Below are 19,018 nucleotides of genomic sequence, written 5' to 3'. Positions count from 1 at the left end.
CCCCTGCTTGCAGCGCACGGCTCGGCTCTGCTCCCCGGATCCCAGTGCCCCCGGTACCAGCTCTCCCCTCTTCGTCCTTGGTGTGAAGGCAAAAGTGACTCCAGGCTCTCCACCAGTTCTTCCTGGTCCCTCCCACCAGGCCTTGTGTTCCTTGTGTCCCCATATTTCTCTTCCTCTGCGTCTTGGCACCTTTCTTCTGTTCAAAAGTTTTCTGTAAATTTTCTCTATTTTCTTTCTTCTTCTTCTTCTTTTTTTTTTTTTTTTTTTTTTTTTTTTATAAATTAATTGGCTTTCAGTTCCATCTGTGGATGGCTTCTGTGTTCTCTTACCTATGGCTGTTAGGCGGGGGGAATCGGGCTGGGGGCAGCACTCCTGGAGTCCTTCCCAGTGGCGCTCGGAGGGGCTGGAGAGGCACTGGGCCTCTCTCCCAAACAAACAGGCCGAGGGCAGCACAGCTGTCCGGACTGTACAACTGGTGCAGGGACTGGGCAGAGGCTCTCACCTGCCCTCAAAATAGCCATTTAAGACTTGGAAGGACATCCTCACATCCCAGAGATTTTGTCTATTTATCCTTTCAGAAGTGGTGGCTTCATATCTTCCCTTATTAGGTGGGGAGAAGGCAGGCATCTCAGCTACTTGTTACTGTTGGCCCCTAGCCTTGCTGAAGTGACAGACAGGCTCAGGCAGTGCTAATATGGCCTGGCTTTTGCGCCAATAAACACTCCCCGGGCTCCCCGACAAAAGGCCTTCAGTGCCGGGGAGGGCTAGGAGAGGACTCAGCGCCATATGGCATGGCCCAAGGGTGGCCAGCCTTGGTACTACAGGGATTTATGGCTTTCCTAATCCCCAAGGGGTAGCCTTTGTCGCATCAATAACTAAGGCCAGCATTTCTTAAATCAGGCAAAGATGGTTCCCAGAGGCCCTTGGCCGGCCGGCTTTCCCCAGCCTCTGGTCCATTGACCCCCGACTGTCCTCCCCTTCACCCTGCTCAGGAAGGAAAGCAGAACCGCATGTAGGGCAGAGAGCAAGTTTATTTGGTGAATGCTGATGGCAAACATCATCCAAGAGAGACAATCTGGGAAAAATACTGTGACAAGAGCACCTAGGAGGCCTCCGGGGCTACATACACAGTCTCGCACAGGGAAGGCGTGGTTTCCGTGCACACTGGGACTGTCTTCAGCCATTCAGCACCATGCGGACGAGCTCTGCGGAAAGGAGAGGGGGTGATCCAGGGAGCAGGGCCAAGGGGAGGGGTCCACCAGGGGCCAGGAGACCACAAGACCACAAAGGTAGCCTAAGAAGGAATGTGCCCACAGCAACCAACCTTGGGGTCAGTTTGCAGAGGGGCCACCTTGAGTCTGACCAGTCCTCTCAGCCCCTGGCTCCCCTCCCACCAGCTGTTATTTCCCCACCCCGCCCTGAGCAGCAAGAACACAGCAGAGGCAGAAGAGTTCTCAACTACACCTACAGCTACTGTCAGCCATTGGCGGGAGGAGAAGACAGAGTTTTGGGTTAGGGTACCTCCGAGCTGCCCAGCAGAAGGACGGGGAAGAGACTTCAGCTACAGCAGCACAGTGGGACAGGCAACCCAGCCCCCTATGCCAACTGCCCGTGCTCCCAGGCTAAAGGATGACCATGAAGCAAGACTGGGATAGGTTGGTGTGAGTTCCCAGACACCAGCGCCCTAAGAAGCAAAACCTCAGAGCCCATTCTAGGAGAGAAGGAGGTACCACACCCCCAGGCTGTCTTCCTCTTTGAGGAGCCCCTCCCCTCCCCAGTCAGCTCCATGCAGAGACATGCCAGGAGGAAGTCAGATGGTAGTAGGGGAAGGGCAGGGGCTAGAGAGCAAAGGCTGGGAAGAAAAACACTGGGGAGGTCAACTAGAGAAGGGGGGCTGGGAGGAGCCGTACCCGCCCCATGGGCCCGTCACCCCGACAGGATATGCCTCACAAACGCTGCAGGAAGGAAGAGACATTAATGGTGAAGACAAGACACAGACATGGGGTGAAGGGGTCAGGCGGCGAGGGATTAGACATCCATTTATTTTACTTCCCATCCCTTTCCCACCCTTCATGCCACATAAGCCCTTCCTTTCCTGTCACACCCCCCCTGGCCTCCCACTCCTGGGCTGGGCTGGGCCCTGCCCCTTGCCTCTTGGCACTTTTTGGAGCCTGAATCCAGGGACAGGGAAAGCCCCAAATGCTGTGCTTGACCTGCCCTGTATGGCTGCTTCCTCCGTGAGACCCCAGTTAGTCCCTCACCTTCATAGTTGATACAACCATTGCTGTCCTCATGCCCTGCCACCAGCATCTCTACTTCTTCCTCTGTCATCTTCTCACCTGCAGAGGGGGAGAAAGAGTGAGCGTTCTGGAATTGGGTGACACATGAGGTCTATCAGGTGGCACCTCAGCTCAAGAAGGAAGGGCAGAGCCTTACCCAGTGTGACAAGAACATGCCGGATCTCAGCACCCATGACGGTGCCGTTCCCTTCCTTGTCAAACACCCGAAGGCCTTCAACGTAGTCCTCATAGGTGCCCTGGTCCTTGTTCTTGGCCACAGTCTGCAGCATGGGCAGGAAGTGCTCAAAGTCCAGCACCTTCACGTTCATCTCTGCCATAAAGGAGGTGGAAGCAAAGTCACATGCATTCTCAGGACTGGGGATTATGGGGTTCCCACTCAAGGCAGGAGAACTCTATCTGTGGGATTTGCTAGACAAGAGCTGCTTGAGTTCAGGGCCTAGGAAGATAAAGCGAAGCTATTAGCTAAAGACTGCAGACCCACTACCACACTGCAGAGTTATTCTGAAGGACCCTCACCATCACTCTTGGGGTTCCCCAGGACCTTGAGCACCTCGGCGTTGGTGGGGTTCTGGCCCAGGGCCCTCATCACGTCCCCACACTGGCTGTACAGGATCTTGCCATCCCCTGTTCGGTCAAACAGCTGGAAGGCCTCCTTGAACTCTGAGGATTCAGAGAAACATCAGCAGTGGGCACGTGGGGGTTGACCCAAACCCTCCCTTACAGCCCCTGCAGCCCATTCCACTTTGATCATGCTGAGGAAACCAGATATTTATACCGCTGTGCACCCAAACCCTCTAAGAGGGATCCAGCGGCCCTTCCTCCGACTCAGGTGTCCCACATAAAGACCCGGCCTTCCTCCCCTTGGCAGAGGTACCAGCCATTTACATACCCTCTGCCTGCAGCAGCCTGCCCAGCCTCCTCACCTCACTACTCAGGGCAGGGATTTGCCACCGCCCTGTCTGGGCCCTGTCCTTATAAGGAAGTGGGAGCAGCAGCCTGGGACTGGGGTCATCCCAGCCTGCCACTTCCCACCCCTCCAGTACAGAGACCTTTCAGAGAGTTCAGCTACAAAGAAGTATCCTCAGCAAACTCCCCTGTTCCATTTTCACAAAGTAACAGGTCACTGCTGTCTACAGCCTTCACAATTCCAAGCTGGGGGAGGGGAAAAGTTATCACAGGAGGAGAAAAGAAGCAGAAGTAGCTGACTAAGGAACAGAGGAGCACAGGCAGCTTAATACACAGTCCCCAAGCCCCACACACAACAGGCATTAGTGACCAAGTCGTTTCACATGCCCACACCACCTAAAACTCACCCAGTGCTTGGGGCTCAGATCTAGAGTACAAGGGAAGGGAGGAAGAAAGAGTGAGAAAAGAAAATGGAAGATCCAGAAGGAGGGAGAAGGGAATCCACTAGGTACTCCCCTGGGGGTGCTGAAGAGAAGACGGGTGGCTGGAGGGTGCTAGAGGGAGTGTCCCTCTCCCTAAGCATGACCTCAATAGGGGTCAGATTACCTACCTGCGGTCTGGTCCTCGGTGAAGTCACACTGCTCAGAGAAGAGGGGAGCGGTCAGCATCTTAACTCCAATCCCCCAAGCTTCTACCCCAGTCCCAAGAACTCTGAACCACAAACTCCCGTTCCATGCTGGGGACCCGCTTCCCAGCAGGACAGGATCCCCGACACTCCAACCCCACCTCCAACCTTTGAGGCCCTCAGGTTCCTTTACCCCCTACCTTTTGCCTTCTCCCCGCCCCCTATCCCCGGCTTCCCGCCTCTCGCCCCAAATCCCGCTCATCCTCCCAGCGCTGGGCCCCACCATCTTGACTGCTCAGCTCTGCGGGACCTTTTCCTGCAGTAATGGCTCCGGTTCCTGGCCCAACCCTAGTCTTAGTACGTCCCAATGACGTCACCCCCAGCCGACCCAGCCAATAGGAATCCTGGCCCGGGCTTATGCAGATGACGCTGCTATATTAGTAATGAGGTGGGCGGGGCCCACTGCTGTTCATTTCTCCAGAATAGCCCTATCTGGGGCACAGAAACTGCAGAAGAGGGTGGAGTGGGGCGTAAGGAATCTGCTCCTCCGAGAAGCAAGAAAGTTAGAGGATGTCGGATTGGGGAGGGGTGAGGGGAGAAGAGAGCCCTCCCTTTCCTTCCTTCCCTCCCCCACCTATAAAGAAAGCAAGAGTCGGAGACCAAGGGAGGAACCGTCTCTTTATTTTGAAACAATAGCCTCCTAGTGGCAGGAACTTGCTTTCGCCTGCGGGAGAACGGGGTCGGGGGGCAGTGTCCGACCCCACTGCACCTGTGGAAAAAGATGAAAAGTTGCCAAATCCTGGCGCTCTCGCGCAGCAGGACATGCAGACGTACTTCCCTGCTTTTCCACCCTGGCTGAGGGAAGGGAAGGAGGCTTGCCTCTCAAGGCGAAGTGGGAGGGCCCTACCTGTGGAGCTCAGACGCTTAGGATGTGCTTCAGGAAGGCTGCAGAGAGAGGAGGCAAGAGGGGCTGCAGAAGCTGGCCTGATGATGATCCACCTGACTTTAGATAATACGGGTCCCAGGGTGCCTCACCCACATATCTCTAACTTCCTGCCTCCCCCCTTCCCCTGTCCCTTCTGCTCCTCTGGCCCCTCACCTTCATAGTTGATGCAGCCGTTGCTGTCCTCATGTCCTGCCAGAACTGCCTCCACCTCCTCTTCAGTCATCTTCTCTCCTGAGCCCCAGACACAGCGTTTTAGCCCCTGCCTTCCCTCCCTCATCAACCTAGGCCTCTTTCTTCTGAGTGGTACCTCCTCTTCTTCCACCCTGGGAGACTTGCCCACAGCAACAGTCCCCCAAGAGAATCCTCTCCCTGTAATGAGCATGCCTTGAATGTGTCCCTGAATCTTGCTTTCCGTTTCACCTCAATTACACCCGGTGAAAGCTTTGACCGATAAGGAAACTGAATTCCAGAGGATTAAGAGACATACCATATCATAGAGTACGACCATCTCTTCCAAAACCGAAACTCAAATCTCCCACCTCATCCCCTTTCCTCTGCCCTTTGGGAGGCATCTGCAGCCCACACACTTTAGCCTCCGCAGGAGGAAGACCTTCAGATTGTACCCAAGCCTCTGACCTTCTCAGTCTCCTGCCCATGACCTACAGGAAAGTAATCCCTCCCTGGCTCTGCCTACTTAGCCAACCTTCTTCTTAGTTCACCCCCTCCTCTCAACCCCACAGGAGTTCTGGTCCCTGCCTCACCCAGGGTGGTGAGGACATGTCTGAGCTCTGCTCCCATGACTTTGCCATTCGCCTCTTTGTCAAACACCCGAAGCCCCTCCAGGTAGTCCTGGTATGTGCCTTGGTCCCGGTTCTTGGCCACTGCCTGGAGCATGGGCAGGAAAGTCTCAAAGTCCACACGCCGGGACTTCAGCTCTGGAGATCAGAGAAGTGAAGGAGAGGTCACTGTAGTGTCACCCAGGACCCAGCTCCCATACCCACCATGAAGGGTTTTATCCGTTCAACATTCACGATGCTTTTCTGCCCCTGGGTTTGACAGTTTCTAAAGTCCTGGGACCCACCTCAGCATTTTTTGTCACCTTACCAACATTCCTCGGTTCCACCACCAAACTGAAAACCCGCATTGTCACAGAGGTCCCCTCACCATCACTCTTGGGGTTCCCCAGGACCCTGAGCACCTCGGCGTTGGTGGGGTTCTGGCCCAGGGCCCTCATCACATCCCCACACTGGCTGTACTGGATCTTGCCATCCCCTACTCGGTCAAACAGCTCGAAGGCCTCCTTGAACTCTGAAGTATAAGGAGGGGTCAGTGTTGACAAGGGGTCCCATCACCACCAGGAGAAAGGAGATTCAGAAACTATGTGCTTGAGCTGAGCAGAACAGGGAACACAAAGAGTACTAGTGTGGGAGTTTTCAAGGTCAGGAATGGAGTTAGGGGACTAGAAGGAGGATCTGAAGAGGGACTTGGGATGGACAGTGGGCTCAGGGGCTTCGCCTCACCCTCCAGCTGGTCCTTGTTAAACTCGATCTGTGGAAGAAAAGAGCAGGTGAGGAGAGATGACAGGGCTCATTCAATCCCTCTCCAGCACTCCTCCCGACCAACTGGCAGCCACTTCTGGGGAGGGGCCCAAAGGGACCAGGCTGGGAGCCCAGCCACCTCAGTCCCATTCCCAGCTCCAGACCTTGGGAGAATCCCAAGAGGAGGAATTATTGGGGGGAGGGTTTCCAGGGAACAGGGTTAATCCCATGCCACCTGTTCCCCTCCCTCTACTGCCCTGAGCCCTGCATCCCTCACATAACTGGGGGCTGAATAAAAGCTAAATTTACCCCTGGCCCCCAGCTGTGATTGTCTAACAAGTCTGTCCTCTTGAGCCTTCCCTCCTGGGGTTCAGAGCTGTGGCCTTTAGTGTTGAATAGTCAGCCAGGCACAGGCAGCAGCTCCCTCCCTTCACCTTGAAACTGTCCTCAGAACCCAGATGTTCCCCATCTTACAGGCCCTGCCTCCAGCAGGAGGTTAGGTGAGAAGGTGGGGGGGGGGGGTGTGGGTGTGTACATACACACACATGACAACAAAGACAACAGCAGGGTCATAAGCCTGGATGCTTCCAAATGGGGTACTAAGAGAAAGCCCCACTGTTATCCAGTGCTTACCGATTCCCCACCTTCTAGATACCCCTAGTCCCCTAGGTGTATCCCACCCTTGTACCACCCCCTCCAAATTCTTTTCTCATTTTCCAGGGACTCACCACCACTTTGGAGAGATCGATGGGGGGCTCCTGGGTTTTCGCAGTTTTCTCAGGGGTTGGAGGGACAGCTGGCACTGGTGCTGGCACTGGCTCAGCCTTGGTCTTGGCTGGAGGGGCCCCTACTGCTGGCTTGGCAGCAGGCTTGGGGATAGAGGGTCCTGCTGGTTTCTTCACGGGAACATCCTTCTTGGGAGGCATGATGTCCGGTGGCCAAAGGACAGTGTGCTGATGGGGGCACCCATCTCTGTTTAAATAGCCAGGGAGTCTGGGATGTCAAGGGGCGGGGGCAGGGGCAGGGAGCCAGTTGGCTGTGGGGAGGGTGAGATAGAGGAGAGATATGACGGCCTGCCCTCACTCCCCTGGCCTCCTACGGTTCAGGACTCCTGCTCCAAGGTCTTCTCCCTTCTGTCTACCCCGCCCCAAATGCTGACCAGAACAATGGCCCCTTTGGGGGGAGGGGGAGGAGGAGGAGGCCAGAGACTGCCCAGAATGGGGCAGTTAACCTCCAGGGTGAGGATAGGATGCTTGCCAGTGACAAACACTGAAATAGGGATGAGGCAAAGAAGGGCATCCAGGCATTTCAGGCCCCCAACCCCCTGACTCAGAATAGCCCTTTTTCCTAGCAGCTTTAGACTCTTGAAGGCTGAGGCAGGGATGGGGGCCTTGTGAACTAGGATTGTTCAAGTGGAGTCTGGGAGTAGTGAAAGGAGAAGAAAACAAGCAGCCCTTCCATTTCCCTCTTACCATGGATGAGGAGCAGGGTAGTTGACCCCACGGCCGAATAATCCTCAATACCTCAAGTCCCTAACCCCCTCCCTCCCAGCCCAGAACTGGAACTGTGCACAATATAGAGAAAGAATAGCAATAGAAGAGTGTGACACCCCCCCTCCCCTCATTGTCCCCTGTGCCCAGTGTTGTTTTAGAAGTGGGGATGGAGGCAAGGATCAAGGAAGGAACCCTTGTCCACAAGCCTATGGTCATTCAAGTCAGACAAAGGTAGGGTGCCTGCTGAACCTGCAGGGACTCCGTGGTGGCACCTAGGGGGAAGGGCAGGCTCTGAGAGGCAAGGGGCCTAATTTCTAAAATCTCAATCCAAAGGGATATGAGAGGTCCCCTGGGCTCCATGAGTACTCACACCCAACCGGAGGGATAATAAAACCCTGACTCGGTAGCCAGGTTACAAACCTTGCTGGGGGCGCTGGGGAAGGGTGGAAGTCGATGGGGGGCGTACAGAAGAGGGGATGGGTTGCTGGTTACTTTTGTTCTGGGAGTAAAGAAGGAGACGATTTAGATAGCATTCTGAGGAAGATAGTAGTGATTCCTCTTAGGCCCTGAGATTCAGAGAGTTGATGCTGGGTCTCCCACTCGCAAAAAAAGCATTTGAGTATCATTACTGCAAATTGTCTCATTTTAGGAAAGTCAGAATCATTCCTCCAGCCGGGACTACACCACACACACACACACACACACACACACACACACACACACACCCCTAAGCCTTAAATAAAGGAAAGAGTCCCTCCCCAGCGCCCCAAAACTCACCCTGCGGGGTCCAGGTAAGGGGCGGAGGCGGGGCGCAGGGCAGCCGCGGACCCTGAAGGGTTAATTCCCGTGGCCTCTGAGCATGCCGGGAGTCGTAGTCCTCGCGCGCCCGCGGGCTCACGGGAAACTCCGCCCTACAGAGCAGGGCGGACGCCGGCGCAGTGACTTCCGGCCCACGGCGGCGGTTGGCGACTCACGATCTTTGGGACGTGATTGTTGTCCCGGAACCGAAAGGCAATGAGCACTTTACAATCCTCTTCCCTGACCCTAAAACCGCGCGCGGTCCCTCAGGATATCTCCCTTGCTCAGGCCTGCGTTGCGCGTTTAGTGTGGGCGAGGATATTTTCCTGAATCCACTGGTGAGAACGCAGAACGAGGGGAAAGGCTGCAGTTGCAGCCGGCCGGATGGAGGTCAAATAGTAGGAAGCATTTACTGCCCGGGGCAGAGTGGTGCGGTCTCTAGTTTCCTCTTGCGGTTTGGTAGAAAGAGAACAGAAGCTGTTGAGCTGCCGTGTGAGTTGGAACAGTGACTTGGAACAGTTTTTGAAATGAACTGGTAGTTGAAGTAAATGTTAAATTTTGGAATTAAGCCGGGTCACCTGCCCCAGTCTCTAAGTTGAGATTTCTCCATTTTGCGCCGCGTATGCGCCAGCCACCTCGTCGGTTCCTCACAGGTCTCCTTGGAGTGGAGGACTGGGTTCTCCAGCCCTTGACTCTAAGACATCTCTTCCCAGCATCGGACATCTCTTTTCCGGAGATGGCTGTTTGTTTTATAGATCTGTTTTTTGTTTTGTTTTTTTAAATTGAGGTATAGTTGTACAGTATTACAGAAGTTTCAGGTGTACAACAGTGATTCACAGTTTTTAAAGGTTATACTCCATTTATAGTTATTATAAATATTGGTTATATTCCTTGTGTTGTACATCCCCCAGATGTTCATCAAAGGTCTCATCTGTGTCGGGAGGGAACCAGCCCAGGCAGGCCCAACTTCACTTGCTGGATCAGTAAATGCCCTGGCGGCATACCGTGCTGGACATTGGGGCTTGCATGGGCCTGCAGGCAGTGGGTCAGAGTAGAAAACCCTCGGGAGGTCAGAAAGGTGAGGCATAAGTTAACTTTATGGGCAGTGCAGAAGTGATGTTTGCTGGTTGGGGAAAGCTTGGAAGAACAGAAATGTGTTGTGTAATATGGTTGGTTACAAGACTGGGTGAGGGCACAACAGATGCCTTTTAGTGTCTTTCATCACTTACACAGAAGTTGATTTCGAAGATGTGGTTTATCCGATTTTTTTTAGTCCTCCTTTCGTTTATGGCTGCCTTTTGGCAGTTTGCCAAGTGGAAGTGGTTATGGCATCTGACTTTCTAGCTTTGTAAAAAATATATTTATTTGTTTATTTTAGCTGCACCACCTCTTAGTTGTGGCATCATTGTTTGCTTTTTGTTTTTGTTTTTTTGGCTGCGTTGGGTCTTTGTTGCTGCACGCGGGCTTTCTCTAGTTGCAGCGAGCGGGAGTCACTCTTCCTGGCGGTGTGCGGGCTTCTAATTGCGGTGGCTTCTCTTGTTGCGGAGCATGGGCTCTAGGCGCGTGGGCTTCAGTAGTTGTGGCACGCAGGCTCAGTAGTTGTGGCGCACAGGCTTAGTTGCTCCGCGGCATGTGGGATCTTCCTGGACCAGGGATCGAACCCATGTCTTCTGCATTGGCAGGCGGATTCTTAACCACTGCACCACCAGGGAAGTCCTGTCTTTTTGATAACAGTCATTCTAACAGGTATGAGGTGATATCTCATTGTGGTTTTGATTTGCATTTCCCCGATGATTAGTGATGTTGAGCACCTTTTCATGTACCTATTGGCCATCTGTATGTCTTCTTTGGAAAAATGTCTATTCAGATCTTATGTCCATTTTTTTAAACAGGTTATTTGTGGTTTTTTGCTTTTGAGTTGTTTGAGTTCTTTATATATTTTGGATATCAATCCCTTATCCGATAAGTGATTTGCAAATAGTTTCTCCCATTCAGTAGGTTCATTGTTTCTTTTGCTATACAGAAATTTTTTAGTTTGATGTAGTCCCACTTGTTTATTTTTGCTTTTGTTGCCTTTGCTTTGGGTGTCAGATTGGTTTTTAGTTCTTTAGGGCAGTCTTACCTTTACATTTCAGTAGTACCTTCCTAGTGCAATGGTCCACAAATGTTTTCTGAATTCCTGCCCAAGATTAGAAAATTGACAGGTAGGGGGACTGCTACTGGAGAGAAAGCTTACTAATTTCACCAAGAAATGACAATTGGTAATCTGATAGTGAGGGAAGAGACAGGAAAATCTGTAAAACTAGGCAAAATTTTGCCCATCATTTGGCAAAGATTTTTTAACTTGTAATATCCAAGAGAGAATATAGGAAAACATTTTTGTGTAATGCTGGTGGGAGTAGAGAATTCATATAATTTCCTTAGAATGTATTTTGGAAGACTGTACTGAAAGTCGTTAGGGGACTTCCGTGTGCCACAACTACTGAGCCTGCGGTCTAGAGCCCACGAGCCACAACTACTGAGCCCGCATGCCACAACTGCTGAAGCCCGCACGTCTAGAGCCTGTGCTCCGCAACAAGGGAAGCCACTGCAATGAGAAGGCTGCCCACCGCAACGAAGAGTAGCCCCTGCTTGACGCAACTAGAGAAAGCCTGTGCGCAGCAACGAAGACCCAACGCAGCCAAAAATAAAAAAAAATAAAAATTGAAAAATTGAAAAAAATAAAAGTCGTTAGGGAATTCCCTGGTGGTCCAGTGGTTAGGACTCTGCACTTTCAGTGCTGAGGGCCCGGGTTCAATCCCCGGTTGGGGAACTAAGATCCCATAAGCCACGTGGCATGGCCAAAAAAAAAAAAAAAAGTCATTAAAGTACATAAGTTGACCCACCAGTTATACTTATCCTAAGGAAATCATTTGAGATGTGTATACTTTTGTGTTCCCACAGTGAATAGCAAAGCAGAACTACCTTCATTTCTGACAATAGAGAATCAGTTAAACTATGGGGCAGTCATTCTAAGGAACTGTACACATTGTGACCATTATAAATTATATTTTCAAGGAATATTTAATGAAGTGTAAAAATGCTTGTGTGTTAAGTGAAAAAAGCAGGTTATAATATACCTCTAATTTATAAAATATGTATCCATGTAATCATGTTAGCTTTTCTTCCTTGTGTTAGTGACCTCAGGCCTTAAAGAAAGCTGCTGCAGCTCCAGGCATCACATCTTCCCACTAATGACCCAAGCAGAAAGGAAGGGAGCAACGAGGACTTTCTTCTGTTGACGCTCCATCCCCAGGTGACTTCCTCTTACATCTTATTGACCAGAGCTGGGTCATAGAGCCACTCTGAGTTGCAGTGGAGGCTGGGAAAGTGAGCATCTAGCAAAGAGGATTGTGATTAATCCCTTGGGGCTGGCACACTGCCACTAAGAATGCTCTGGGGTTCTGTATGTAGGGAAGAGGGGCAAATGGCGGGTAGACAAATGTGTTGCCACACCCAGTTAACTACAGCATGTTGTTTGGGCCAATAAAGCCACATTCCAAGAGGGCAGTATTTGTAAACATCAGTGACAATGTACCCATATGCCATCATCTCTGCTTTTCTCTGGAAGAGGTAGGCATCATGTGCCAGTGTCAAAGACCAGCTGTTTGAGAAATAACAAATTAGCATTTGTTTAATTCCTGTGATTAATGACCCTTAGTTTACTTCATCTTTGTGTAAGAGCAACAGTATACTGAGTTGTGTCTCATCTTGTATTTAATATGTAGATCAGTACCTCTTCTGTTATGTATCCTGAACTTGAAAAGGTTGGGAAAGAGTAGGGACCCTTCTGGGATGGAAGAATTTGTGCCATGTCCTTTAGTTTTCTGGAATTGTAATTACTTGGAAGTGATGAACTAGGTAAAGAGTGCTTCTTAAAGTCACACATTGCAGGATCTCTGAAGCCAGCTAGAACAGCAGGCCTTGGGCTACATGCCCAGTATTGAATAATAAAACGAGAGACCTTAGAAATATAAGTTCCTCTGCCCTGTGTTTTGGGGGTTTTCACCCCTTCAGTTTTTGGGTCTGGGGAAGGGCAACAGAGACTTCTTGCTCACGGCCAAGGCTCTTAAGTTGATGGGAAGGAAGTAGAGATGGCAGAAGAACCAGCAGTGAGTACCAAGGAGTTATTGGGAAAAAAAATTAGGAGCTGAGTTAGTTGATGGCATAGAGTTTATTTTTATTTTTTTAATAAAGTTTCTTTTACTTATTTATATATATATTTTTGGCTGTGTTGCGTCTTCGTTGCTGCGCACGGGCTTTCTATAGGTGTGGCGAGCTGGGGCTACTCTTCGTTGTGGTGCGCAGGCTTCTCATTGCAGTGGCTTCTCTTGTCATGGAGCACGGGCTCTGGGCACACGGGCTTCAGTGGTTGTGGCACGGGGGCCCTAGAGGGCGCGGGCTTCAGTAGTTGTGGCGTACGGGCTTACTTGATCTGCAGCATGTGGGATCTACCTGGACCAGGGATCGAGCCCGTGTCCCCTGCATTGGCAGGCGGATTCTTAACCACTGTGCCACCAGGGAAGTCCCTATGGCATAGAGTTTAAATTCAGCTTTTGCTAAGGTGGATTTTGACAACTCCTTGGAAGCTAAGTTTAGTTCTTTCCCTTGAGCCTTTCCTCTTCTCCCAGTGGACAGCATCTTAAGTTCCAGAGAAGATGATAAAGCCCCCCTGAGGCAGTTATGGAATCTCCAAGTTTCTATTCCAGTGACTCAGTTTTCAGTAGTTCACTCTTCCTCCATCTCGCTCTCCCTTCACGTGGTAATTAGAAGGGATAGGGCACAGCTTTTCTAGCTTGCATTCCAGGAAGGGTCCTGAAAGGAGCTGAGTTCAGGGTGAGCAGCTCTGAATGGGTATAAAATACTTCTCACGTAGCTGCGCATTGGGTGGGGCCTTAAGCCCTTTTGGATGTGGCTGAACATGCCACTGATACTCTGTGACCCTGTGCTGTGGCACAGAGCTTCCAAGTTCACCAGGTTTAGGAATCCTTTCCCTGGAAAGCCCAGAGGATGATAATTGGTAACAGACTTTACCACTGTGACTGGGAATGAATCTCACCAGAAACTCAATAGCACCTAATTCACACAGGTCCCTTGACCACCCTCAACGTTACCAACAATCTTGGTGGCTGCAACCACAGTAGGTTCTGACCACTAATGAACTTGACTCAATCTCTAAGAAGCAGTCTCAGCTGCAGGGAGCTCGGGTTCACCTGCGCCTGCCTCACCACTGTTGGTTCTCACGGAGGAACAAGTCGGTCAGGAAGCTGCACCACGGCCTGGCTCTTAAAGAGAGACTCTGAGAACCAGAGGTGGAGATTCACTGACTGACTTAGAATTACGCTAAGCAGCTGCAGCATCATAATGTCTTTGGAGAAGGTATGTGCCGACTTGATCAGAGGCGCAAAGGAAAAGACTCTCAAAGGGAAAGGATGGATGCCCACCAAGACTGTGAGGATAACTACAAGGAAAATTCCTGTGGTGAAGGTTCTAGGACTTGGGATCATTTTTCAGATGAGGAGCCACAGCGACTCACTGGCACGCACAGTCCTTCTGCAATTGTTAATAAGATTACTTCCATCAGTATTGAGCCAGGAGTCAAGGTTGAAGTCACCATGGCAGATGTTTAAATCAACTTTTTTAATAAACTGATAATCAGTTGATAAAAATATAAACAGACATCATTTGTGAACTGAATAAAGGCTTTTGACACTTGGAATAAACACCTGATGGGTAGGCTGTATTCTCTGCCCTTAAGGAAAAGAGCCACAGATGATTTGAGTGTAACGTTTAATGTACGATACAGTGGATTGGCAGAGTTGGTACAAAGCTAAGAGATTCAGTTCTAGTCAGTGAGTTAACAGCCTAGGCACCTGGACAAAAAATTGGCCCTGCTGTCCTGGGTCCTCCAAAGCCCTCTGGATGGCACCAGCTAGAGGCCCCACACCAAGACTGATATTGGCTACCTGAAGGCTTTGATGGAATCTACTGTTCTCAGAGTGATTCAAGAGACTGGCTGGCCCTAGTCAACATAGCAGGTGTAATTTTCAGGACAGGCTCGAGGAAAGTGGGTATAGAACTGGACATGGGGTTTGGGTGGCTGTACATTTGCTGCATGCAGTAGTCCAAGAGGCTCTCAGCTGGAGTGGTTAGCCTTTCCACCCTCCCTGACTGCTGTTTGGGAAGAAGGAGAAAAAAAGGTCTTTCAAAAAGCTGTATTTGGCATGAGCTAATGCCACTGCCAGTGCTGCCAGTGGCCAGGCACAGACACAGAAGGCCCTGAGGAGCTGGGCGGAAAGGAGAATGTGCAGGCAGAGCAGGAAATAGCCAGCTCACATCCCTGCCGCAGAAGCCCAGAAGGATAAAGGCCGTGCAGTAAAGGGTAACATACGGTCCTCCTCTTTGGTCACGCAAAGGCCCTAGCATGGGCCTGGGAGGTGAGAGGGCTGAGGGGTGCAGGCTCTGCCCTCGGGCCCCAACCTTTAGGCTCATCACATTGAGGCGGTGATGCAGCGAGAGGCGAGGCAAGGAGACAGAGCAGTCAGGCTGGTAATCTCCGGCTCCTAGGAGCTGCCCTTGTCCTTGTCATCCATGAGGTCATACCTGTGGGAACAAGCAGAGAGGGCTCAGGTAGAAAGATGACTTCTGTGTCCTCTTATGAATGAGACAAGATCTGAGGGCTCTTGTACTTCAGAGGATCACTGGTTCTCAGCTTGGGTTACATCCTTTTTCCCTCCTATGATTGGGATTTTTCCTACTTAAGCATCCAGGCCCATCCCCAGCTCATCAGACACTCACCACTGGGCTGCACCCTGGGAAAGGTCTATCTCAGCGAGGTCCAACTGCACCTGTGTTGGAGGATAGTAGGGGTGAGATGTTACTTTTGATGTCTCCAAAGACCACGTCCTACCCTGACACACTCCTGGTCCCAAACCAGTGCAGAGGTAATTGGGTAGTAAAGTACTGTAAAGTACATCTGTAAAGTAGTGTCACCAGGGTGCTTACTCCCTAATAGGGACTACAAGCCTTTCCACCAGCAACTTCTAACTCTCACCTTTGCCTGGTCCACCTTTGCCCTCTTCTTACCTTCCCCAGCAGCTCACGCTCTCTTGACATGAAGGAGGAACTAGACTTCACAGAGACGTCCAGCTTTCGCCGCAGGGCCTCATCCAGGGGCATTTCCCACTCAAACCTGAGGAGGGACTGAGGTTAGGGGCAGGGGCCCTTCCCGAGCCTGCCATCTCTTCACTTGAATGCTCACTGACTGACCGTTCATCGAATTCAGGATTTAGGGTCCTCTTCTTCTGTGAGCTCTTCCTCTTGGTGCCCCGGTTCTTGTCTGGCAGTAGCAACAGTGACACGTAGGGGTCAGGGGGATCCCGTCCATTTTGTCGAAGGGCCCTGTGACAGGAGGAAGGAGGTGATGAGGCAACCTGAGGGGAGGGATGGGGAGAACCTGGAGGATGTGACGGAGTCTCACCGGCAACTGTGAACGATGCCGACCAGCTTTCGTTCTTCACTGTAGTACCAAACAGTGAGTTTCACCTGGCCCAGAGGCCCGGCTGGAGCCTCAAGGGGACTGTGGAGAGATGGAGATAGCGGTGGGAGGAGGTAGTGCCCCGGGAGTCTGTAGCTTATCCTTTATACCCTTGACTGAGTCCCATGGTTCTGTCCCAGCGCTTTACCTGTCACTGTGTGTTAGGCGCTGCCGGAGCTCTGGGGCTGGGGAAGTGATGTGAGGGAGTCCCCCCCAGAGCTCCGGTTCTTCGCTCAGAGATGAGGAGCTGTGGCTGTAGCTGTGGCTGTGAGCTTCCACCCCTGAGTGCTGGGACACCAGGATCTAGGCAGACAAGAAAGCGGCACGCAGAGTCCTTCCGCTCTCGGGCTAGAAGGACACGGCCCTCTGCTCCCGCCCTCCCTCCCCTTGCCCACTGTCTCCTGGCACTCACCCCGAGCTGTGCTCTCAGTAGCACCTGCCCTAGACCATTGCTGAGCATAAACCAGTGGTCCAAGCAGAGCTGGTCAGCCACGAGGAGCTCAGAGAGGGGCAGGGATAACGAGCCCAATGCGCCAGTCCCCTCACCCCGAACCTGTGGAGCAACAGGACTGCCGTCAAGAGAGAAGTGATTTAGGTAGTTCCCTGGCGATCCAGTGGTTAGGACTTGGCCCTTTCACCGCCAGAGCCCGGGTTTGATCCCTCGTCGGGGAACCGGGGAACTAAGATCCCGCAAGCCGCACAGCGAGGCCGGGGGGGGGGGGGGAAAGAGAGAGAGAAGTGATTTAATCCTGGCATTCCAGGTCCAAATGCTTGGACGCTTGAGTGGTTTTGGAGAGACTCTCCTTCGTGAAGGGCAGGGGAGCGTGGTAATAGTTGCTGCTGGTCCCACTTCCCTGCTTCCCTTTCTTTCTTAACCAGAGTAGACTGTACTATCTTTACTTCCTAAGCTTTCACAAATTATCCCAGTAATACCTGCACAGGGTAGAAAAAAGAACAGTAAAAATAGAATTAAATTGTTTCCTGCCCATCCTATCCTCATGTCCATACTCCAAATGTAATGAGCCCTTCCTATTTTCTTTGTTCTGGCATAATTCTAACTAATATGTCTATATCTCTATTTCATAATTTGCCAACTCTAATATCTACTGATTCCCTGCTATTCAAGATGACAAATTGAGCTCATTTACATCTCTTCTCTACCTCTGCCAGTGTTATTAATAGTCACATTATTTGAAATTCTGTTGGTTTCTATTCATGTAATTCTCTACTTACTGTTCTATCAACTTTGGAAGGTATCTGACTCCTTACTCCATGTAGAGAAAGCCAGCACTCCTATATTACCTTCCCCCATCCTCTCCCCACCTCCCATACCTCTTCACTTTTCGGTCACCCTTCGACCCACTGAAATCTAGTTTCTACTCCATTCCAGCCCCTGAAGTTGCTCCAGTCATCAGTGACCTCCTAGTTTTCAAAGTCAGTGAATAGTTTTCAGTCACCTAATTTTACCTCTCAGTAACATTTGACCACTTCCTGTCTTTTGAAACACTCTTCTTTTGGCTTCTGGAATCCACTCTCTCCTGGGGAGCATCCCACCACCCTGGCTACACTTCAGTGCTCTTCTTCCTCCATCTGCCCTTTTGTTGCAGCACCCAGCATGTCCAACCTTTGTCCTCTTTTCACTCTACACACGCCCTGAGAGCTCTCACTCACGCTTGTGACTACAGCTGCTACCTGTTGCTTGCTCATGATGCTCAAACAAGAGGGAGAGGGAGGAACACCACGATGGGCCACAGATCTACCTTCCAGATGGCTGTCTCCCCTTGGACAGCCCTCAGAGATCTCAATTTCAAAAACTCCTGCTCGGTGCATTCCCCGTGTTGGCGATGGCACCTTTATCTGTCCATCCACCCTAAAACCCCAGGAGTTAACACGTAGTTGTTCTTTGTTCCTCTTCCCCCTCCATGTCAAAATAAAACGCCAAACACTATCTGGCCTTTGTCAGTTCTTGCTTCAGTTACTCTAACAGTCTCTTAAGTGACCTACCTGCCTCCAGTGCTGCCTTCGTCCAGTTCATTTTTTTACCCTGATGTCAACACCATCTTCCTAAGATGCAAATCTGGATGCCACCTCTCATTCCTTCAAATGTTTCCCTATGCCTTTAGGATAAAATCCAAATTCTTAGCATAATTTTTTTGTGATCTTGCTCTTTCCTGCCTCTATAATGTATAATTTGCCTTCTTTCTCCTCCATTCCCTTCTCAGCCTTAAGAGTTTTCCTGTCCTTCTTTTCTTGGTCAGGGCCTATTTACCCTTAAGCTAAGGACGCCTTTCTTACCTCACCTTTTCCCTTGTCTGAGTTAGAACCCCTCCTTTTTTCCCTACACTGCCTTTACCTCAGCAGTTATCAGTCAGGAAGTATTCTCTGGTTATTTTTCTCCCAAAAGAAGAGTGTGAGCTCCAAAAAGATAAGAACTACATCTTTTATCTCTGAATGCCCTGTGCCTGGTTCAGTGCCTGGCCTGTGACAGCAATCTGCAAAATGTTTGTAGAATGAATTTACGGTACCTGCAACTCCAGGCTCTCAAAGTGTGGTTTCCTGATGAGAAAGGAGGCACTCTCATCCCAGACAGGGGCTGACGTTTGGGAAACAGTCTGGTGGAGATGAGGGGTATGATCAGTGTTGACATTTTCTCCTCTACGCCTCTCATCCCTCCCATTCTTAGTCCTGCAGCATTTCCTAATACCTTAGTTTTATGAGAAGTATCTCCCACGGCAAGAGTAGCATAAGGGCTGGGAGGCTTGGTACCTTTTCGGAGCTGGAGAGAGAATGTTAGTCTTAAATTTGGACCAGTTAGGCAGATTCGCCCCTCCTCTCA

The 19,018-nt window shown here is 51.0% G+C and overlaps 3 protein-coding genes and 1 long non-coding RNA gene across 12 annotated transcripts in view; 1 reads left to right on the top strand and 3 right to left on the bottom strand.

Annotated features, from left to right (window-relative positions):
• Positions 1-1,013: 1,013 nt before the first annotated feature.
• On the bottom strand, positions 1,014-4,192 carry MYL6 (myosin light chain 6). Of its 2 annotated transcripts, XM_059936167.1 has the most exons (7): positions 4,115-4,192; positions 3,817-3,844; positions 2,817-2,960; positions 2,437-2,610; positions 2,262-2,339; positions 1,911-1,955; positions 1,114-1,205 (listed from the first exon to the last, which is right to left on the bottom strand). In XM_059936167.1, exons 1-6 carry the CDS (start codon positions 4,115-4,117, stop codon positions 1,927-1,929), a joined length of 456 nt encoding a protein of 151 aa, XP_059792150.1. In that variant the 5' UTR covers positions 4,118-4,192; the 3' UTR covers positions 1,114-1,205; positions 1,911-1,926. The 2 variants fall into 2 exon arrangements, with proteins under 2 accessions (XP_059792149.1, XP_059792150.1); XM_059936166.1 differs by lacking the exon at positions 1,911-1,955 and having other exon boundaries at positions 1,014-1,205.
• Positions 4,193-4,490: 298 nt separating this feature from the next.
• Positions 4,491-7,287, bottom strand: MYL6B (myosin light chain 6B). The gene is made up of 7 exons (XM_059936157.1): positions 7,044-7,287; positions 6,298-6,325; positions 5,942-6,085; positions 5,539-5,712; positions 4,931-5,008; positions 4,739-4,776; positions 4,491-4,600 (listed from the first exon to the last, which is right to left on the bottom strand). Exons 1-6 carry the CDS (start codon positions 7,239-7,241, stop codon positions 4,748-4,750), a joined length of 651 nt encoding a protein of 216 aa, XP_059792140.1. The 5' UTR covers positions 7,242-7,287; the 3' UTR covers positions 4,491-4,600; positions 4,739-4,747.
• A 1,538-nt stretch (positions 7,288-8,825) lies between these two features.
• Positions 8,826-19,018, top strand: part of LOC132373291 (uncharacterized) — a 14,339-nt gene continuing 4,146 nt past the window's right edge. Inside the window, exons 1-3 of one of the 5 annotated variants that reach the window (XR_009505400.1) lie at positions 8,826-8,944; positions 10,289-10,352; positions 11,784-11,901. This is a non-coding gene — a long non-coding RNA (uncharacterized LOC132373291). The other 4 variants (XR_009505404.1, XR_009505402.1, XR_009505401.1 and 1 more) reach the window with 4 other exon arrangements.
• Positions 14,419-19,018, bottom strand: part of ESYT1 (extended synaptotagmin 1) — a 23,705-nt gene continuing 19,105 nt past the window's right edge. For all 4 annotated transcript variants that reach the window (XM_059936152.1, XM_059936153.1, XM_059936151.1 and 1 more), the window contains 9 exons: positions 18,887-18,958; positions 18,708-18,794; positions 16,595-16,735; positions 16,331-16,485; positions 16,126-16,224; positions 15,915-16,046; positions 15,732-15,837; positions 15,444-15,493; positions 14,419-15,248 (listed from right to left, as the gene is read on the bottom strand). In XM_059936152.1, coding sequence (XP_059792135.1) covers positions 15,209-15,248; positions 15,444-15,493; positions 15,732-15,837; positions 15,915-16,046; positions 16,126-16,224; positions 16,331-16,485; positions 16,595-16,735; positions 18,708-18,794; positions 18,887-18,958 — 882 coding nt within the window. In that variant the 3' untranslated portion in view covers positions 14,419-15,208. The remainder of the gene's footprint in view (positions 15,249-15,443; positions 15,494-15,731; positions 15,838-15,914; positions 16,047-16,125; positions 16,225-16,330; positions 16,486-16,594; positions 16,736-18,707; positions 18,795-18,886; positions 18,959-19,018) is intronic.

Source organism: Balaenoptera ricei, chromosome 10 (assembly GCF_028023285.1).
Source record: "Balaenoptera ricei isolate mBalRic1 chromosome 10, mBalRic1.hap2, whole genome shotgun sequence".
NCBI lineage: Eukaryota > Metazoa > Chordata > Mammalia > Artiodactyla > Balaenopteridae > Balaenoptera > Balaenoptera ricei.
Note: the sequence above shows the minus strand (reverse complement) of the source record. Positions and strands in the feature narration are given on the sequence as shown.

Coding starts and splice junctions, on each gene's coding strand:
- MYL6 (XM_059936166.1), bottom strand. Junction 2,961..3,816: donor CACCGAGGACCAGACCGCAG/GTAGGTAATCTG, acceptor CTGAATCCTCAG/AGTTCAAGGAGGCCTTCCAG. Junction 2,340..2,436: donor GCATGTTCTTGTCACACTGG/GTAAGGCTCTGC, acceptor CCCCCTCTGCAG/GTGAGAAGATGACAGAGGAA.
- MYL6B (XM_059936157.1), bottom strand. CDS start 7,241: ATGCCTCCCAAGAAGGATGTTCCCGTGAAGAAACCAGCAGGACCCTCT. Junction 6,326..7,043: donor TCGATCTCTCCAAAGTGGTG/GTGAGTCCCTGG, acceptor TTTCTTCCACAG/ATCGAGTTTAACAAGGACCA. Junction 6,086..6,297: donor TAACAAGGACCAGCTGGAGG/GTGAGGCGAAGC, acceptor CTTATACTTCAG/AGTTCAAGGAGGCCTTCGAG.